Source organism: Leucoraja erinacea, chromosome 1 (genome assembly GCF_028641065.1).
Source record: "Leucoraja erinacea ecotype New England chromosome 1, Leri_hhj_1, whole genome shotgun sequence".
NCBI classification, from domain to species: domain Eukaryota; kingdom Metazoa; phylum Chordata; class Chondrichthyes; order Rajiformes; family Rajidae; genus Leucoraja; species Leucoraja erinaceus.
The window spans coordinates 121,707,191-121,726,358 of NC_073377.1; the positions used below are offsets into that span (position 1 = coordinate 121,707,191).

The window sequence follows — 19,168 nt, forward strand, 5'->3', positions numbered from 1 at the left end:
CCGGTTTTAATATCTTGGTGAACAGTCTTGGGGCTGAAGTTTAACCCATTAGGCAACGCTATATACTGCCATAGTTGCCCCATCCAGTTACATTTTAGGTATCGACAATGATCCCTATGTATGGGTACTGAATAGTATGCATCTTTTAGATCAATGCATGCCATGAAGTATTCCTCTGAAACTAATTGTTTGGCAGTAACAATGTTTCCACAGTGGTAATAAACCTCCATGCCTCCCAAAACAAGTGTAACGTTCCCCCTATTAGTACAGGTCCTACACCTTTTGTGTTCTGGAAGGAACCAGATCCACCTACCTCCATGGTTGCCGGTGGTATGTCCCCTTCTTCAGCTTCTGCCTCTTCTGCGGACGAGGCGCCGGAGTGCGGGGTTGGCACGTTTTCCATGAGGGTCGCTCTGGGCCTTGGCCTAAAAAGGACCTTTGTGGTTGCTGCGCGGCCCTCATGTTTTCACCAGCGTCCTGGTGTTGATGCCTGCTAGTGGTTGCATAGGGGTGCTGCCGTCTGAGGTGTGTGGTCTGCCCGTTGCTGATGACGCCCTCATGTGCCCGACGGCTTTAAAATCTTCGTCGAGCTCTTTTACTTGTTTAGACAAGTTTCCCCTCCAAACAGCAGTATCTGCGGTTGTGTTGCAGCTGTTTCGCACAACCCTGCAAATTTGGGGTTTAGTGCAGGTTTACTGCGCTCTCGCAAGCAATTGATTTCATACTGGGTATTGCGGAGCAATGCCAGTGTGTCCTGCTGAGTGTCCGTCATCTCTGTACCATCGACTGAACGAGCAAACAATGATATGCCCGCTGTCAGAAGTTTTAGAATCTTCTGTAGTTTGACCTCCTGGGTTCTTATGCCAGTCCCACTGTACCTCCAGATCGCATGTTTTACTGCAGGCACTTTTAACGAGGTAAAGTTCACAGGAGGCATATACTTCTCCGTAGTTTCGTTAACTACCTGTTCCTGCAGAGGATGGAAGTACAGGTAGTCGATGCTGGCCGCCAGCTTGGTCTGCAATGGTACTCCTGATTCCGGTGATCCGCAGATTTGGTGACCACTCCCAGTAGCTCCTTAGGATCCTGCACCCCCAGCACACTGCCGTTTTCTTCAGCCACGTCCCCTTCTTCAGGACCAGCCCAGCCCTGGCCCGCAATGCTCCCCTCTGTCGAGGGAGATGCATTGGACAGCCCTCGATAAGGTGCTGTTATGGGAGTGCGAAGACTCCCATAGTGAGCTTGCTCCATCTCCCGGAGCAAGTCACGTTGGAGCATTTGCTCTATCAATCGCTTATGCGGGAGAGGCGGCACCTCTGCTGCACTCGGGCAGCGCGTCCTACCGACCGGACTCATCTGAGTATATAAGTCGGACCGACTCCTGCTGGCTTTGCCTCCAGGCTGCTGCGCTGATTCGAGCTGTACAGCTCGCGGCGCTGCTCGGCTTAGCAGAGTTGAAGTCGGTAACTGGACCTCAGCAACCGCTCCAGTCGGTCACTTGCACTGCCCTCGGGCAGCGCGTCCTCCTGGCTGGACTCGTCCGATTCTATCGGCCAGACTGACTCTTGCTGGGCTTGCCTCCAGCCCGCTGCGCTGTTTCCGGGTGTACAGCTCGTGGCGCGGGGCTCAGCTGTGCAGAGTTTACGTGACTGTGGACCGCAGACTGCGGTTCAGGTGCCGCTGGTCGCCCCCGGCCGGCTGTCGGGCTGTCGGAAATTTCACAGTTCCCCGCAGCCATTGAGATGCAACCCGTTTTTCTTCCCCTTGTCCATCGTGCTGAAACACAAAACAAAACAAGGGGAAGAAATACGACCTTAGAATAAAATTTCTTGCCTTCTAGGTCCGTTTTTCAATTTTGCCGCGGGAGCGCTCTTTCCCCGCCCGTCGCTGGTGCAATGCGCGAGACGATATGTCGCGCATGCATGCTGGCGGGGTCTTCACGTAGTCACTCACGTGACTCCGAAGTAAAATAGATTACTAGATTAGTAATCATCTCTTAGTTTCGACAGGGATTGTTCTGACCTCCTCCGAGAGCGTTGTCCTTTTGGAACTTAGGGACAGCATAACACTGTCCCTTTGTAACAGTAGACATCTTAACTTCAACTCTAATACCATTGGAAATGAAGTAGCATTAGGGGATGAACCCCATGTGTATTCATAGGCTTTTACTCTTCCCTTGGAATGGAAACAAATATTTGACAGCTTCTAAAATATATAGCCTGGGTGTCTGCTCTAGAATTGGAACTTTTTGCATTAATAGACAGGTTTAACGAGCGAGACCATGTTTTAATACTTGCTTGTGCGATACTGGCCAGATCACCACCTTCACTCACTTCCTTGATGTTCCAATGTTCTTCATGATACTCAAAAGAATCACTTGATGTCTGCAACGGGATCTGCGACTGTTTTTCAGCCTAAGATATCAGGAAGATTATAACAGTTGAACATCATAACAGTTAAAAACATCGTTTTTTTAAAACTCTGAGAATTTTTTCTATTGATTTCTTAAAATGTAATTGTAATGAATTCCTGGTCTCTTTGGGAAATCATATCCATCTGCAGCATATGATAGAAGTTCAGTTGCGTGTACCCTGGACTTCCCACAAAGAAACACAGAAAGTTGCAATAAACATAACTTTAATTATCATAATGTCCCCAATGGGCATTAGTAACAATAACATGATATTACCATTTTTATCTCAAAACAGGTTCATATTTTGAATGGTACAATGCAGAATGGTCATATGAAGAAAGACTGGATAGACTCGGCTTGTACTCGCTAGAATTTAGAAGATTGAGGGGGGATCTTATAGAAACTTACAAAATTCTTAAGAGGTTGTACAGGCTAGATGCAGGAAGATTATTCCCAATGTTGGGGAAGTCCAGAACAAGGGGTCACAGTTTAAGGATAAGGGGGAAATCTTTTAGGACCGAGATGAGAAAAACATTTTTCACACAGAAAGTGGTGAATCTCTGGAATTCTCTGCCACAGAAGGTAGTTGAGGCCAGTTCATTGGCTATATTTAAGAGGGAGTTAGATGTGGCCCTTGTGGCTAAAGGGATCAGAGGGTATGGAGAGAAGGCAGGTACAGGATACTGAGTTGGACGATCAGCCATGATCATATTGAATGGTGGTGCAGGCTCGAAGGGCCGAATGGCCTACTCCTGCACCTATTTTCTATGTTTCTATGTTTCTATGATTGGCGCGGCCTTTCCTGCCGGAGACCGGCCAGAGCTACAGCTTCAGCAGCGGTGTAGCACTGGATTCCATCGTGGAGCGGGCGATGCCTTACCGGGATCGCAGTGTTGGAGCTCCGGAGTGCTGGGACTGCCGACTTTAGCACCATGGAGCTGTGGTCTGCGGAGTTTCCAGCCGCGGTCGGTGTTGACTCTTTCATAGCAAAGCCTGGGATCTCTCACCGAGGTCGCCAGCGTTGAATCTCCGCCCTACTCGGCCTGTGGACCTTGGGAGCAAGCGGTAGGTCTCTGGAAGGAAGCGGCCGATTCAGAAACTCCAAGCTGCTGAGAGTGTTCTTCCGTTCAAGGGCCTGAAACATCGGGCCGCCGTAGCGGCGACTGCAGAGGCCTCAATAGGCCCCGACCACAGGCGAACATCAGGAAGAGGACTGAACTTTGTTGCCTTCCCTCACAGTGGGAAACGTTGATTCCGGTGTGGGGGGGATGTTTTTATGTTTAATGTTAAATTCTATAGTGTTGTGTTTATCTTATTTGTGTGCTGCATGGTAATTCAAATTTCACTGCACCAATTGGTGTATGTGACAATAAATGTCCTTTGTCCTTTGTCCTTTGGATGGGCTGACTGCTTGGCAAAACACTTACATCTATCTATCTATATTACTAAAAGTCTGATCTTGACCGCTTTTGGCCCGCTGTGCTGCGATTTCCGAGAGAACACCGCCACCTACGGCCGTCATTTTTGGCCACCTCGCTCAGAGCCCCCCTACGCCTTCCGGGACCGGAGGATTTTTCCCATCAATGAAAAATCAGAGATATATTAATGTTTTTTAAAAATTCCCCATTCTCTCTGCTGCCCCTGCTGGCGGTCTCTGCCAGAAACCCAGGAAGCGAGAGGGTCACGGCTCTCTGAGCTGCGAATAACACTGAATGCACGTCTACTCCACGGTGAGTCCCCTCGATGTGGCTGTAAGGTGGCTGCTGCCCAATTGTTTGCCTCGCCTTTTTAAAAAGTTTGTGTTCACAAAATGAATTTTGGTTGTCGGGAGGCTGCTGCCCAATCATTTGCCTCGACTTTTTAACAATGAATTTTGGTTGTCGGGTGGCTGCTTCCCAATTGTTTGCCTTGGCTTGGCTTTTAAAATCGTTGCAACAGTTGGCTCTGCACAGTTGCAATATTGGAATTGGTGGAGAGGTGGAATATTGTGTTGGTGACCAGCCCTCCCATGTGATGCTGGGACTCAACGGGTCCCACTTAGCCTAGTACATAACTAAAATTCTGATCTTGTTATCTTCTGGTTTGCACAGTCTTTCTATTTATGCAAAATTGGTACGCGACAGTGCTACGATTTTTCGCCAGCTCACTCACAGTTCTCCTCTGCTGCGTGTGCACCAAGATTCGTTCCGATCGGTTGAATGTTGTAAAAGTTAGTGAGGTTTAAAAATCTTAAAATCCGCGTGTGCGCAAATTGATCTCCTCTCCTGCCAATCAGCACGGCGCAGATTAATCTCTTCTCCTGTCACTGCCAGGGATAGTCCGCCCCTTCCTGCACCATCGCATTTTTACTGGAGCTGAGGGACGCTCTGGATGGCCGTCGGAGGTCTCCAACCGGATGCAATTTTCTGAGGGACTGGATGTGGCGCGGCACGGCCCAGCCCAGCCCAGCCCAGCTCGCCAAACGGAAAGCGGAGACTCTGTTCCTGGCAGAGGAGAACGACCAGCGCCCACTGTGAGTCTCCATCGCACGGCCAGCTTCAGCCCCTACCCCGCTGGTCCCCCTCGTTGGCTCCTTCCCCCCCCTCGTGATGCCCCCCTCTCCCCCATGGATCTTCCCCCATTTTTTGTCCGACCTCTCTCCCCCCCCCCCGCCCCCACCCCTCTCTCCCCCCACACCCCCCCCACCCCTCCCGCTCAGACACACCCGTCCCCCGCGCCCACACACACCCCTTTCCCCCACAATCCCCCCGCCCACACAGCCCTCCCCTCATAAGCTCCCCCACCCACACACCCCCCCGCGCCCACATACCCCCTCACTCACACACCCCCTCTCCCACACATACCCACCTCAGCCCACACACCCCTCCCAGTGCAGCCCTCCTCCCTCACAACCCTACCCCCTGCCTACACAACCCCCTCCCACACACCCCCCCCCCCTCCCACCCTATACACACCTCCTCTCCCACCCTACACAACCACCCGCCACACACACCCCTCCCCCACACCACCCTCTCCCCCCTACACCTCCCCGCCCACACACACCTCCTCCCCTCCCACCTCTCCCTCCCACCATACACCCCACTTCCCTACCCTCCAACACCTGAAGAGGAGGGAGAGGGTGTGCTTGGGGGTAAGGGGAAATGATCCGCCTCTGCGCAGTTAGGGGCTATGGGTGAGTGGTGGAATATTGTGTTGAGGGAACGGGTTGCATTTGGGGAACGTGTGAGTGGTGGAATATTGCGTTGGGGAATGGGTAGCGTTGGGGGACCAGGCCTCCCGTGTGACTGGGACCCAATGGGTTCCACTTAGTCTAGTTCAGTATTTAAAAGTGACGCTGAGTTTCTAGCAGCCCATATGGAAACTTCACTCCATTCTATAGTTTTTTTAGCATCGTCTACTTTGATTTGTCATTTTCACACCTTACCCCTCCATATCTCCAGACTCCCAATCCCCTGGCTCTCAGTCTGAAGAAGGGTCTCGACCCGAAATGTCACCCATTCCTCTCTTAAGAGATGTTGCCTGTCCTGCTGAGTTAGTCCAGCATTTTGTGTCTATCTTCGATTCTCCATCCCACACACCCTATTCTCCTCACTGTTCCAACAATTCAATGTAAACTCAGGGACCAACATTTCCATCTTCTGACTGGGCACATTGCAGCCCTTGGGAGTGCATATTAAACTGAAACATTTCCGATCACCAATTTTTCCTGCTTGTACAGGTCCACATCGATATTGCAGCAATTGTAGACTTTAGAGATACAGAGCAGAAACAGACATTTTGGCCCACCAAATCCATGTCGCCCAGCAATCACCCTGTATACTACAACTAGGGACAACTTACAGTTTTTACTGAAGCCAATTAACCGCCAAACCTGTACGTCTTTGGAGTGTGGGAGGAAACCGGAGCACCCTTTAAATATCTATACTCTCACCAAAAGCTATGACAACAAATTCTAGACACCCTGCCCTGGGAAACGACACTAACGATCTATCCTAGATATGCTTCTCGTAATTTTGTAAACCTCTATTAGATCACCCATCTACGTTCCAATGAGAATAAACCTAGACTATCCAATCTCTCCATTACAAGCAACATCATGATGAATCCATTCTGCACTCTCTCTCACACTACTGCATCCTTCCTATAGTGTGGTGGCCACAACTGTACACTCCACCCTGAATTGCCATGTGACCAATATTTTGTGCAAATTAAACATGACATCCCAACTTCGATACTCAAATTATTGAATATACATTTTTTTTTAAATCTAAAAGGTCCATGAAACTGTACACCCTGGCCCAAAAGATTTGGAGGGTACATGCATTGGAAAGGTTTAGAGGGATATGGATCAAATGCAGGCAGGTGGGGTTAGTGTAGATGGGACATGTTGGTCGGTGTGGGCAAGTTGGGCTGAAGGGCCTGTTTCCACACTCTATCACTCTATTACTCTATGACCTGCATCATCTGCCTGTTGCTTGGTTGCCTTCCCTCACAGTGGGAAACGTTGATTCCGCTGTGTGGGGATGTTCGTGTTAAATTCTATCGTGTGTTGTGTTCTTTTTATTTATGTCCCAAATCTCGCTGTACCAATTGTGACAATAAATGTAAATGAACTTGAACTTTTACACTGGTTGAGGTTTTCTGCTTTGCTTTGCACTAAAACCACCAATATTCTATTTCCTTCACTAAACATAACTCTTGGCCCAGATTCTATATCAATAGAGCAGATGGAATTTGCCGAATGAAGTACAGGAACTGATTGTGTGACAAAATGAGATCATATTGGGGAAATTTAGATACATCACTGTTGCCTCACAGGATATTTTACTTTTTCTTTTCTCTGTACCCTAATTCATCAATTAACTGGACAGCACTGAACGTATTGTGTCACCAGAACAACACCAGACATTCCCTCTGTTTTCTCCGCCCATTCCCCAGCTGCAAAACATAATTGTTTTCTCATTTTTCAGTTCTGATGAAAAGTCATTAAACTATAGAGCCCTGCATCAGTGGTGGGAGAATTAATGGAGAAAATCCAAAGGAATCGGATTTATGTATAGTTGGAAAGACAGGGGCTGATCGGGAATAATAAGTATGGCTTTGTGTGAGACAAGTCCTGTCTAAAGAAGGATCTCGACCTGAAACATCACCTATTCCTTTTCTCCAGAGATGCTGTCTGTCAGGAGTCAAGAGTGTTTTATTGTCATGTGTCCGAGAAAGAACAATGAAATTCTTACTTGCTGCAGCACAACAGAATATGTAAATGTAGTACACTGTAAACGATTTGATAAACGAGAGAAATAAAAAAGTTCACATACTCACGTATACACACGCACATATATATATTACTAGACAAAGTGCAGACCCGTTGGGTCTGTTCCCCAACGTGCGGTTGTGGGGGGGGGAGGCCGCATGCAGCGTCACACACACTAACTATCCCCCCCGCACTCATGCTAATTACCCCCCTTGATATTATATTAATATTATTAATTTGCTCCTTTTACCCCACAACAACCCTATCTACTGACGCATAGCCCCCACTTGCAGTCACATCTAGAGAGAGGGGGAGGGGGTAGAGAGTGAGGGCAGAGAGAGAAGGGGCAGAGACACAGAGAGGGGGGCAGGGGGAGAGGAGAGGGGGGGGTGGGAGGGAGGAGGAGAAGAGGGAGGGTGGGTGAGAGGGGGAGAGGGTGGGGTGAGTGGGGGGGGAGGAGAGAGAGAGAGGGGTGAGAGTGAGGGGAAGAGAGGGGGGGGAGAGGTGAGGGTAGGGGGGGGAGGGGGGGGGGAGAGTGGGGGGGGGGGGGGGGGGGGGGTGGAGGGGGGGGGGGGGGGGGAGGGGGGGGATGGGCGGGGGGTGGGGGTAATGGGGAGGGGGGTAGGGGGGGAGGTGGCGAGGGGGGGGGTGGGGGGGTGGGAGGAAGGGGGGGAGGGGGGAGAGAAGAAGGGGGGAGAGGAGAGAAGGGGGGAGAGGAGAGGGGGGGAGAGGAGAGGGGGGGAGAGGAGGGGGGGGAGAGGAGAGAGGGGGGAGAGGAGGGGGGGGGAGGAGGGGGGGGGGGAGGGGGGGGGGGGGAGGGGGGGGGGGGGGGGGGGGGGAGGGGGGGGGGGGGGGGGGGGGGGGGGGGGGGGGGGGAGGGAGGGGGGGGGGGGGGGGGGGGGGGGGGGGGGGGGGGAGGGAGAGGGGGGGAGAGGGGGGGGGGGAGAGGGGGGGGAGAGGGGGGGGGGGGGAAACAGGGGGGGAGAGAGAAAGGGGGGGTAGAGGGAGGGGGACAGGGGGGAGGAGAGGGTTCAGGGGGGGGGGGGGGGGGGGGGGGGGAAGGGGAGAGAAAGTGCCTTTTATTTCAACCCAAAACCCCCCAAACAACCATTTGCAGGCAGTGCTTTTTTACTTTAACCATATTTTCATTTTCAAACCACATTAAGGGTGATTACTCACAGTTGTGTGAACATGTGTTCAGTGTTATTCACAGCTCAGAGAAACATGATCCTCTGCCTTCCTCCAGCTTGCAGACTAATTGAGGCACAGCACTTCCTGGTTTTATAGTCCACCCCCCCTGCCGCCAGCGGGGGCAGCATAGAGAATGGAGAATTTTGTAAAATCATTAATTTCTCTGTCATTTTTCATCGACTGGAAAAATCGTCGGCACGCATGCAGCGGAGGGGGGCTCTGAGCGCGGTGGCCAAAAATGACGGCCGTAGGTGGCGACGTTCTCTCAGAAATCGCAGCACAGTTCCCCAAAACCAGTCAAGAACAGACATTTAGTAATATAGACTAGACTAAGTGGGACTCGTTGGGTCCCAGTATCACACAGGAGGACTGGTCATCCAACGCAATATTCCACCTCTCCACCAATTCTAATATTGGTGGCCAGTTGGGGGGGGGGGGGCTTTCTGGAGCGCTAGTATGGGTGTTGTGGGCTGAAGGGACTGGTTTCCAGAAGGCTAGTATGCAAATTGTGCGCCAAATGGATTCTTGGGCTGGCGTCTCAATCAATCAAGCCTGTTGTGCTGGCAACTCACTCACTCACGGCTGGTGGGCTGGTAGTTGACTCACGGCTAATCCTTGAAATTCTATCTCAAACAGGGTATAAGGTCACCAAATTCAAGTGCAGTTTCTTACCACTTCTAGCAGGGTGCAAGGCCACCAAATTCAAGTGCAGTTTCATACCATTTGAAGTAGGGTGCAAAGCCACTAAAGCCAGCGAGTCGTGACCTCTCCCTCCTCCATCTTGCAGAGACTGAGCCACACCCACATTTCCGGGTTTTATAACCCCCCCCCCCCCCCACCGGAAAAGGTGTGGCTTTCATGGAGTGATCGACAGGAGATAGATTCTCAACATTTTTTAAAAAACTAATAACACTTTTATTTTTCATTGATGGGAAGAATTCTCTGCACCTGCTCAGCGGAGGGGGACTGAGTAAGATGGCCAAAAATCACAGCCGTAAGTGGTAGCGTTTTATCTAAACCAACTGGACTATTGCAACTCACTTCTCCTTGGCATCAGCTCCACCTACATCAACCGACTCTAACTGGTCCAGAACGCAGCCGCCCGATTCATCACCCACACCAAATCCTGGCATCACATCACTCCAGTCCTCAAACAACTTCACTGGCTTCCCATCTCCCACCGGATCACCTACAAAATCCTGGTCCTCACCTACAAAGCCATCCACCCCCCCCCCCCCCCCCCCCCCCCCCCCCCCCCCCCCCCCCATATCTCACTGACCTCCTCTCTCCCCTACCAACCCTCACGGTCCCTCAGATCCACATCAGTCGATCTCCTCTCCATCCACAAGTCCAACCTCCGCAGTTTTGGGGACAGAGCCTTCTCCAGGGCAGCTCCCAGGCTCTGGAACTCCCTCCCCCAACTGATCCGCAATTCCGTGTCCCTCAACATCTTCCAGTCCCGCCTCAAGACCCATCTCTTCACCTCTGCCTATCCTTAGCCCCACGTCCCCCTCCCTTTTCATCTGTGCATTAATTGCCTCATATTGTATTTTGAATTGTATTCTGCCTTTACTTTGTGTACTAGTCATGTCTCTACTATTTATTTCATTCCCCTTACATGTTTTTCCTCTGCCTGCTAAATTTTTGTAAGGTGTCCTTGAGACTCTTGAAAGGCGCCCATAAATGAAATTTATTATTATTATAAAATCAATATACAGTGCAAACAGGAAGTAAGTGCATTTACAGTAGTGCCTTTTAACTTCAAGCCAAAGCACCCAAGTCACCATTTGCAGTAAGTAGTGCATTTCAACTTCATGCCACCATTTGCAGTAAGTGGTGCCTTTCAACTTCAAGCCAATGCACCCAAGCCACCATTTGCAGTAAGTAATGCCTTTCAACTTCAAGCCATTGCATCCAAGCCACCACTTGCAGTAAGTAGTGCATTTCAACTCCATGCCACCATTTGCAGTGCCTTTCAACTTAATGCCAAAGCACCCAAGCTACAATTTGCAGTAAGTAGTGCCTTTCAACTTAAAGCCAATGCACCCACGCCCCCATTTGCAGTAAGTAATGCATTTTAACTTCAAGCCATTGCACCCAAGCCACCATCTGCAGTAAGCAGTGCCTTTCAAATTCAAGCCAAAACAGCCAAGCCATCATTTGCAGTAAGTAGTGCCTTTCAACTGCAAGTTTTCATCCCAAGCCAGAATTTTGCAGTAAGTAGTGCCTTTGAGTAAGATGGCCACAAATTGCAGCCGAAGTAGTGCCTTTCTAAAATCGATATACAGTGCTCCCAGGAAGTAATTTATTTACAGTAGTGCCTTTTAACTTCAAGCCATTGCACCCCCAAGCCACCATTTGCAGTAAGTAGTGCCTTTCAACTTCAAGCCACCAGCCACCATTTGCAGGAAGTAGTGCCTTTCAACTTAAAGCCAAAGCACCCAAGCCACAATTTGCAGTAAGTAGTGCCTTTCAACTTAAAGCCAAAGCAACCAATCCCACCATTTGCAGTAAGTACCTTTCAACTTCATGCCCCATTTGCAGTAAGTAATGCTTTCAACTTCAAGCCGCACCCAAGCCACCCAAGCCACCATTTGCAGTAAGTAGTGCCTTTCAACTTCAAGCCAAAGCACCCAAGCCACCATTTGCAGTAATTAATGCCTTTCAACTTCAAGCCAAAGCTCCCAAGCCACCATTTGCAGTAAGTAGTGCCTTTCAACTTCAAGCCAAAGCTCCCAAGCCACCATTTGCAGTAAGTAGTGCCTTTGAACTTCAAGCAAAGCACCCAAGCCACCATTTGCAGTAAGCAGTGCCTTTCAACTTCAAGTCAAAGCACCTAAGCCACCATTTGCAGTAGGTAGTGCCTTTCAACTTCAAGCCACACCCAAGCCACCATTTGCAGGAAGTAGTGCCTTTCAACTTCAACCCAAAGCTCCCAAGCCACCATTTGCAGTAAGTAGTGCCTTTCAACTTCATGCCACCATTTGCAGTAAGTAATGCTTTTCAACTTCAAGCCATTGCACCCAAGCCACCATTTGCAGTAAGTACTGCCTTTCAACTGCAAGCCAAAGCACCCAAGCCACCATTTGCAGTAAGTAGTGCCTTTCAACTTCATGCCATCATTTGCAGTGAGTAGTGCCTTTCAACTTCAAGTCAAAGCTCCCAAGCCACCATTTGCATTAAGTAGTGCTTTTCAACTTCAAGCCAAAGCAACCAATCCACCATTTGCAGTAAGTAGTGCCTTTCAACTTCATGCCACCATTTGCAGTAAGTGGTGTCTTTCAACTTCAAGCCACACCCAAGCCACCATTTGCAGTAAGTAGTGCCTTTCAACTTCACTTCAGAGCAACCAATCCAACATTTGCAGTAATATATAGACACTTTTTGCAAGCTTTCAACCCATTAGACATATTTTTGCAAGCTTTAGAACCAATAGACATTTTTTTGCAATAGACATATTTTTGCAAGCTTTAGAACCAATAGACAGTTTTTTGCAAGCTTTAGAACCAATAGAGACACGTTTTGCAAGCTTTAGAACCAATAGAGACATTTTTTTGCAAGCTTTAGAACCAATAGAGACACGTTTTGCAAGCTTTAGAACCAATAGAGACATTTTTTTGCAAGCTTTAGAACCAATAGACATTTTCTTTGCAGGCTTTAGAACCAATAGACATTTTTTTTGCAAGCTTTAGAACCAATAGAGACATTTTTTTGCAAGCTTTAGAACCAAGAGACATTTTTTTGCAAGCTTTAGAACCAATAGACACATTTTTTGCAAGCTTTTACATTTTTTTACATTTTTTTGCAAGCTTTAGAACCAATAGACATTTTTTTTGCAAGCTTTAGAACCAATAGACATTTTTTTGCAAGCTTTAGAACCAATAGAGACATTTTTTGCAAGTTTTAGAACCAATAGACATTTTTTGCAAGCTTTAGAACCAATAGACATTTTTTTGCAAGCTTTAGAACCAATAGACATTTTTTTTGCAAGCATTAGAACCAATAGACACTTTTTTTTGCAAGCTTTAGAACCAATAGACACATTCTGCAAGCATTATAGAACCACTAAGGGCACTTACATTTGAGTAGACATGTGTTCAGTGTTATTCACAGAGAAACGTGACCCTCTGCCTTCCTCCATCTTGAAGAGACTGTGTGGCACACCACTTCCTCGTTTTATAGTCCCTCCCCCCTGCCACCAGCGGGGGCAGTAGAGAGAATGGGGAATTTTGTAAAACCATTAATATCTCTGTCATTTTTAATCGACGGGAAAAATCCTCGACACACATACGGCGGAGGGGGAGCTCTGAGCAAGGTGGCCAAAAATGACGGCGGTATGTGGTGGCGTTCTCTCGGAAATCGCAGCACAGATGGCCAAAACCGGTCAAGAACAGACTTTTAGTAATATAGATATACATATGCAAAAAACAAACAACAGTAGTGCAATAATAATAATAATAATAATAATAATAATAATAATAATAGTCTATTGTAGTTCAGAGCGTATTTGAGGTTGTAGTGTTTAATTGCCTGATGGCTGTAGGGAAGAAACTGTTCCTGAACGTCACAGTTTTCAGGCTCCTGTACCTTCTTCCCGATGGCAATGGTAAAATGAGTGAGTGGCCAGGATGGTTTGGGTCTCTGATGATGCTTTTTGAGGCAGCGACTCCGATAAATCCATTCGATGGTGGGGAGGTCAGAGCCGGTGATGGACTAGCAGTGCTCACAACTTTTTGCAGTCTTTTCCGCTCCTGGGCGTTCAAGTTGCTGAACCAGGCCATGATGCAACCAGTCAATATGCTCTCTACTGTGCACCTGTAGAAGTTCAAGAGAATCCTCTTTGACATACCGAATCTCCTTAATCTTCTCAGGAAGTAGAGGCGTCGGTGTGCTTTACTTATAATTGCATCAATGTGCTGGGTCCAGGAAAGATCTTCGGAAATATGCACGCCCAGGAATTTGAAGTTTTTAATTTTGAAGGATTGTGGGTCCTCATCCTTCCTCTTCCAAAGTCCACAATCAGTTCATTGGTTTTACTGATATTGAGAACCAGTTTGTTGTGCTGGCACCATTTTCAATCGGTCGATCTCACTTCTATATTCTGACTCATCACCATATGTAATTCGTCCATCAATGGTGGTGTCGTCGGCAAACTTGAAGATGGAGTTCCCGCTGCGTTATTCCAGCTTTTTGTGTCTATCTCCTGTCTCACTAATTTGATTGAGCTTTTTCAGAAGATTGATAAATTCAGCACAGTAGATGCTGTCTAGATGGACTTGCATAAGACATTAATAATAATAATAATAATACATTTTATTTATGGGGCCTTTCAAGGGTCTCAAGGCCACCTTACAAACATTTAGCAGGTAGAGGAAAAACATGTAAGGGGAATGAAATAAATAGTAGAGACATGACTAGTACACAAAGTAAAGACAGAATACAATTCAAAACACAATATGAGGCAATTAATGCACAGATGAAAAGGGAGGGGGACGTGGGGCTAAGGATAGGCAGAGGTGAAGAGATGGGTCTTGAGGCGGGACTGGAAGATGGTGAGGGACACGGAATTGCGGATCATTAGACTAGGTTTTGCATGATAGGCTGGTCTAGAAGGTTATGGAACAAAAGATCCAAGGCAGACTGTCTTATTGGAATTCAAAACTGGCTTGGTGATAGATGGCAGATGGCAGATGGCAGAGGGCAGTGGTAGAAATATGCTTTTCTAATTGGAAGTCTGGACCAGTGGTGTATAGCAGGGATCTGTGCTGTGCTTTGTTGTGGTCTGCATGGTTTAATTGAGTTTTAAAATACAGCATAGAAACAAGCCATTCAGCCCACCAAGACCTTGACGACCATTCTTCACATTAGTTCTATGCTATGAGAATGCAGGGTGACTTGGACAGGTTGGGTGAGTGGGCAGATGCTTGGCAGATGCAGTTTGAGCCAGCACCGCCATTCAATATTATCATGGCTGATCATCCACAATCAGCACCCTGTTCCTGCCTTCTCCCCATATCCTCTGCTATCTTTAAGAGCCGTATCTAGCTGGGTAGTCTCTCTCTTGAAAGTATCCAGAGAATCGGCCTCCACTGCCCTCTGAGGCAGAGAATTCCATCTCCTCCTGCACCTATTGTCTATTGTCTATTATCCCATTTAAGAGACAGTTAGACAGGCACTTCACTTAGCAGGTCATGGAAGGATATGGATATAATGTCTATGTTATTATACATGTAATATATTACAGCATTTGGGCTAAAGATCAGTATGACTATATTGGCCCATAGAGCCTGTTTCTATAGTTTACAGCGCTAGAACTCAATGAGTCTCAAAGACTCAGTAACCTCCTTCTTCATAGATGCTGCAACACTCTCTGCTTTTATTAAACAAATAGTAAAATATTTAAATTCAAAAATGCCTCATGTAACTTTGCACTATAAAGTTGTTTGTATAATGGAACTGGTTTACAGAATCTGTTGACATTAAGTTAAAATTTGTATTACATGATGGTCAATAAATGATGCTATCTGTAAAGAATGTGCTGAAATAGAATTACTGCATGTTTAAAAGCTTCAGACTGTGAAGGGCAGGACACCAATTTACTGTTTGGTGTTACATTGGAAGCAGATAGAAAAAGAGTGTCAGAACAAGGGCGGCACAGTGGCGCAGCGGTAGAGTTGCGGTTTTACAGAGCTTGCAGCGCTAGAGACCCGGGTTCGATCCCGACTAAGGGTGCTGTTTGTACAGAGTTTGTACATTCTCCCCATGCCCTACGTGGGTTTTTTCCTGGATCTTTGGTTTCCTCCCACATACCAAAGACGTCCAGGTTTGTAGGTTAATTGGCTTGGTATAAGTACAAATTGTCCCTAGTGTGTGTAGGATAGTGTTAATATGCGGGGATCGTTGGTTGGGGCGGACTCGGTGTGCCAAAAGGCCTGTTTCTGCCCTGTATCTCTAAACTAAACTCAAGTAAATTAAATCTACCAAGAAGCTAATACACAATGTCTTTTGGAACAAGACAGGATGCTAATTGGGAGATGGAGAGAATAAAAGGTGGGTTGAGGCAATCAGAGGACCATGTTAATGAAGTAGACATATTTGTGACAGAATGCTATTTAATTAGTGTGAGGTTTCTACTCGAGCAATAGCTCAATCTGCGAGACAACGTGCCAGAATGATAAGCACTTTCCATATGGGGACATTACCGACTGGCATATTACAATGCTGGAGTACCTTCTGAGGGACGCACTGAAGCTTGGCTTAAAGGCTCTATGGGGGAGGTCCACAGCCTATGGTCCTTCTGCTACTGATCATTGGGGGGCTAATTTCAGTGGGGACATCCTTCAAACAAGGGAAGAGATATCACCCCAGGGGGCCAAATGAGTGGCCATGTGTAATGAAAAAAGGAGGTGCCAGCACTATTGGATATAGCACTAGCGATATTCAACATGGAGATACACAAAGAATGTTTGCAGTTTTCTCTCACTAAGAAGTTTTGTAAGGTTTTTGTTTAGCATATATATTCTTAAAACAAAATATGTTTATTTTTGAAATATAAGTAGCTCAATCTGCAAAGAAATGTAGTAAATTATGAATAAAACATAAAATGTTGTTTTTAAATGCTGGGGGTAAGATGGCTCAAGAAATTGCTAGCTAGCAGGGAACGTTGAGGGGAGGAAGCATATAATGAAAAGGGACTGAGTGTGTGAGTGTGTGAGTGAGTGAATGGGTGAGTGGGTGAGCGATAATCTCTTAAAAGTACGTCAGGAAATGTTATAGTGCTGAGCATGGATATACTGGATCTACAAGTACAGACAGAGTTATCAGAGTTTGAACAAACACTCGCGAGTATCCTTTCAGCACGAGGTGGTGTTCCATGGGGAACAGGTTAATCATGAGAATTGGAAGTCAGTCTATTGCAAATATTGCCAAACATGTGTCGTACAGAGTAGGATTGTGAGATTATCATTGCTCAGAATTAAGATATCAGAGTTGTGAATCAGATTGAGCTTCAGAAGTGTCAAGTGGTCCAGGCAAGAGGGACAGAAGTTTGAAAACACACATCTGCAGACTCAGGGACAGTTTCTGCCCAGCTGTTATTAGGCAACTAAACCATCCTATCACCAACTAGAGCGTGGTCCTGACCTACCATCTACCTCATTGGAGACCATCACACTATCTTTAGTCAGACTTTACTGGACATTATCCTGCACTAAATATTATTTCCTTTATCCTGTATCTGTACGTTGAGGAGGGTTTGAGTATAGAAGCTGGGAGGCCATGTCGCAGTTGTATAGGATGTTGGTGAGACTGCATTTAGAGTATTGTGTTCATTTCTGGGCACCATGTTAGAGGAAGGATGTTGTCAAACTGGAAAGGGTTATAGGGAAGATTTATGAGGATGTTGCCAGGAGTCTGAGCTATAGAGAAAGGTTGAGTAGACTGTGACTATTCCTTAGAGCACAGGTTTAGAGGTAATCTTATAAAGGTGTATAAAATCATCAAAGGTATAGATGGGTGGATGCACAGAGTATCTTGTCCAGAGTAGGCGAATTGAGGACCAGAGGAAATAGGTTCAAGGTGAAGGGGAAAAGATTTAATAGGAATCGAGGGGTAACCTTTTCACACAAAGAGTAGTGGGTGTATGGAACAAGCTGCCTGAAGAGGTAGTTGAGGCAGGGACTATCCTAACATTTAAGAAACAATTAGACAGGTACATGGATAGGACAGGTTTGGAGGGATATGGACCAAATGCGGGCAGGTGGGACTAGTGTAGCTGGGACATTGTTGGCCGGTGTGCGCAAGTTGGGCCAAAGGGCCCGTTTCCAAACTGTATCATTCTATGACTCTATGATTGTAATCATGTTTAATCTTTCCGCTGACTGGATAGCAAGCAACAAAAAAACCTTACACTCAACAATAAACTAAGCTGAAACTAATTAAGGTCTATGATTAATGCGTGTATAAACCCATATGTGGTGAAAACTTCCTGAGGTAAGAGAAGGGAAAAGTCAGTCCAATGTACGTTGCTAGTACTCTGGCTGTGATAGCGGGGGAAGGGAGCTGCAGATCACTGATCAAATGCAGCTGCCCCAGGAGCCATAGAGACAGGTGCATTTTTTGGATCACAGTCCCGGTTTATTCTTAGTTACAGGCCTGAGTGTAACAGTTAGATTCAATTCCCCACAAAACGCACCCCATAGAATTGAAAGGGCACCTGCAAGAGTTTCTTTATTTGGATGATGATGACATAAAGCACATTGTGTTCACTGCATTTTCCTCAGAATTACGAATTACAAAGCAACCTTCGCTTTATTATCTATGCACAAGCCTACATAATGTGATTGTTGTTATACAAACTGCTGTAAGGATAGATGGTGTACTCTTGTGGGCTCCCCATAAAAGTCTTGCAGCATTCAGGAATTGGTTATAAGATGTTTCAAGTGTACTCCAGCGAAACACACTTATATGGAAAATAATTAAGCTTCTTTTGTAAAGCATCCAAAGAATACACAGCCCTCATTGCAACTGCCTTGAGTCATCCCATTACCACACAACACAACTTGAGCTTAATTCCCACAGGACATGACATAACCAATGTCTTGACTAAAATTCAAAATCAGTGTAGTTTGAGAAACTATAAACTTAAAATTTGCACTCGTCCATCTGTGCCATTCTGTTACGGGGTCAGCAATGTACAGGAAGCACTGGAAATGTCAAGCAGACCAGGCAACATAAAATACCCCAAAAGGTTGGGTCTTTCTTCCCTAGAACATAGGAGGCTGTGGGAGTGACTTTATAGAGGTTTATAAAATCACAAGGCACATAGATAAGGTGACTAGCCACAGTCTCTTCTCCAGCATAGGAGAGTATAAAACCATAGGTTTAAGCTGAGAGGAGAAAGATGTTAATGGGACCCGAGGGGCAACATTTTCATACAGAGATCGGAACTTCCATGGATTGAGCTGCCAGTGGAAGTGGTAAATGAGGTGGAGGGGCAGGACAAAGCATGGCAGGTGGAGGATGGTTGTGAACACAGGCAGAGGGAGGGTTGATAGGCAGATGATTGGACAAATGGCAGAGATTAAAAAAGAGACAAAAGGATTGAAGAGTTGTGCGTTGTGAACACAGGCGGAGGGAGGGTTGATAGGCAGATGATTGGGAAAATGGCAGAGATTAAAAAAGAGACAAAAGGATTGAAGAGTTGTGAGTTGTGAGGCCAGAGGAAGGAATGTAGGCAGGGGGTAGGTGGAGAGGAGAAATAGGCACATCCAGGTGGGGCACAGGGGAAGGGAGAGGAGAAGACACTGCCT

The 19,168-nt window shown here is 47.0% G+C and overlaps 1 protein-coding gene across 5 annotated transcripts in view; it reads right to left on the reverse strand.

Annotated features, from left to right (window-relative positions):
* LOC129701339 (homeodomain-only protein-like) overlaps positions 1–19,168 on the reverse strand; it is a 118,727-nt gene that overhangs the window by 67,215 nt on the left and 32,344 nt on the right. For 4 of the 5 annotated variants that reach the window (XM_055642486.1, XM_055642481.1, XM_055642498.1 and 1 more), the window contains exon 6: positions 2,334–2,414. The exons of the other annotated variant lie outside the window; for it this stretch is intronic. In XM_055642486.1, the coding sequence (XP_055498461.1) occupies positions 2,334–2,414 (81 nt within the window). The remainder of the gene's footprint in view (positions 1–2,333; positions 2,415–19,168) is intronic. 5 annotated transcript variants of the gene reach the window in all.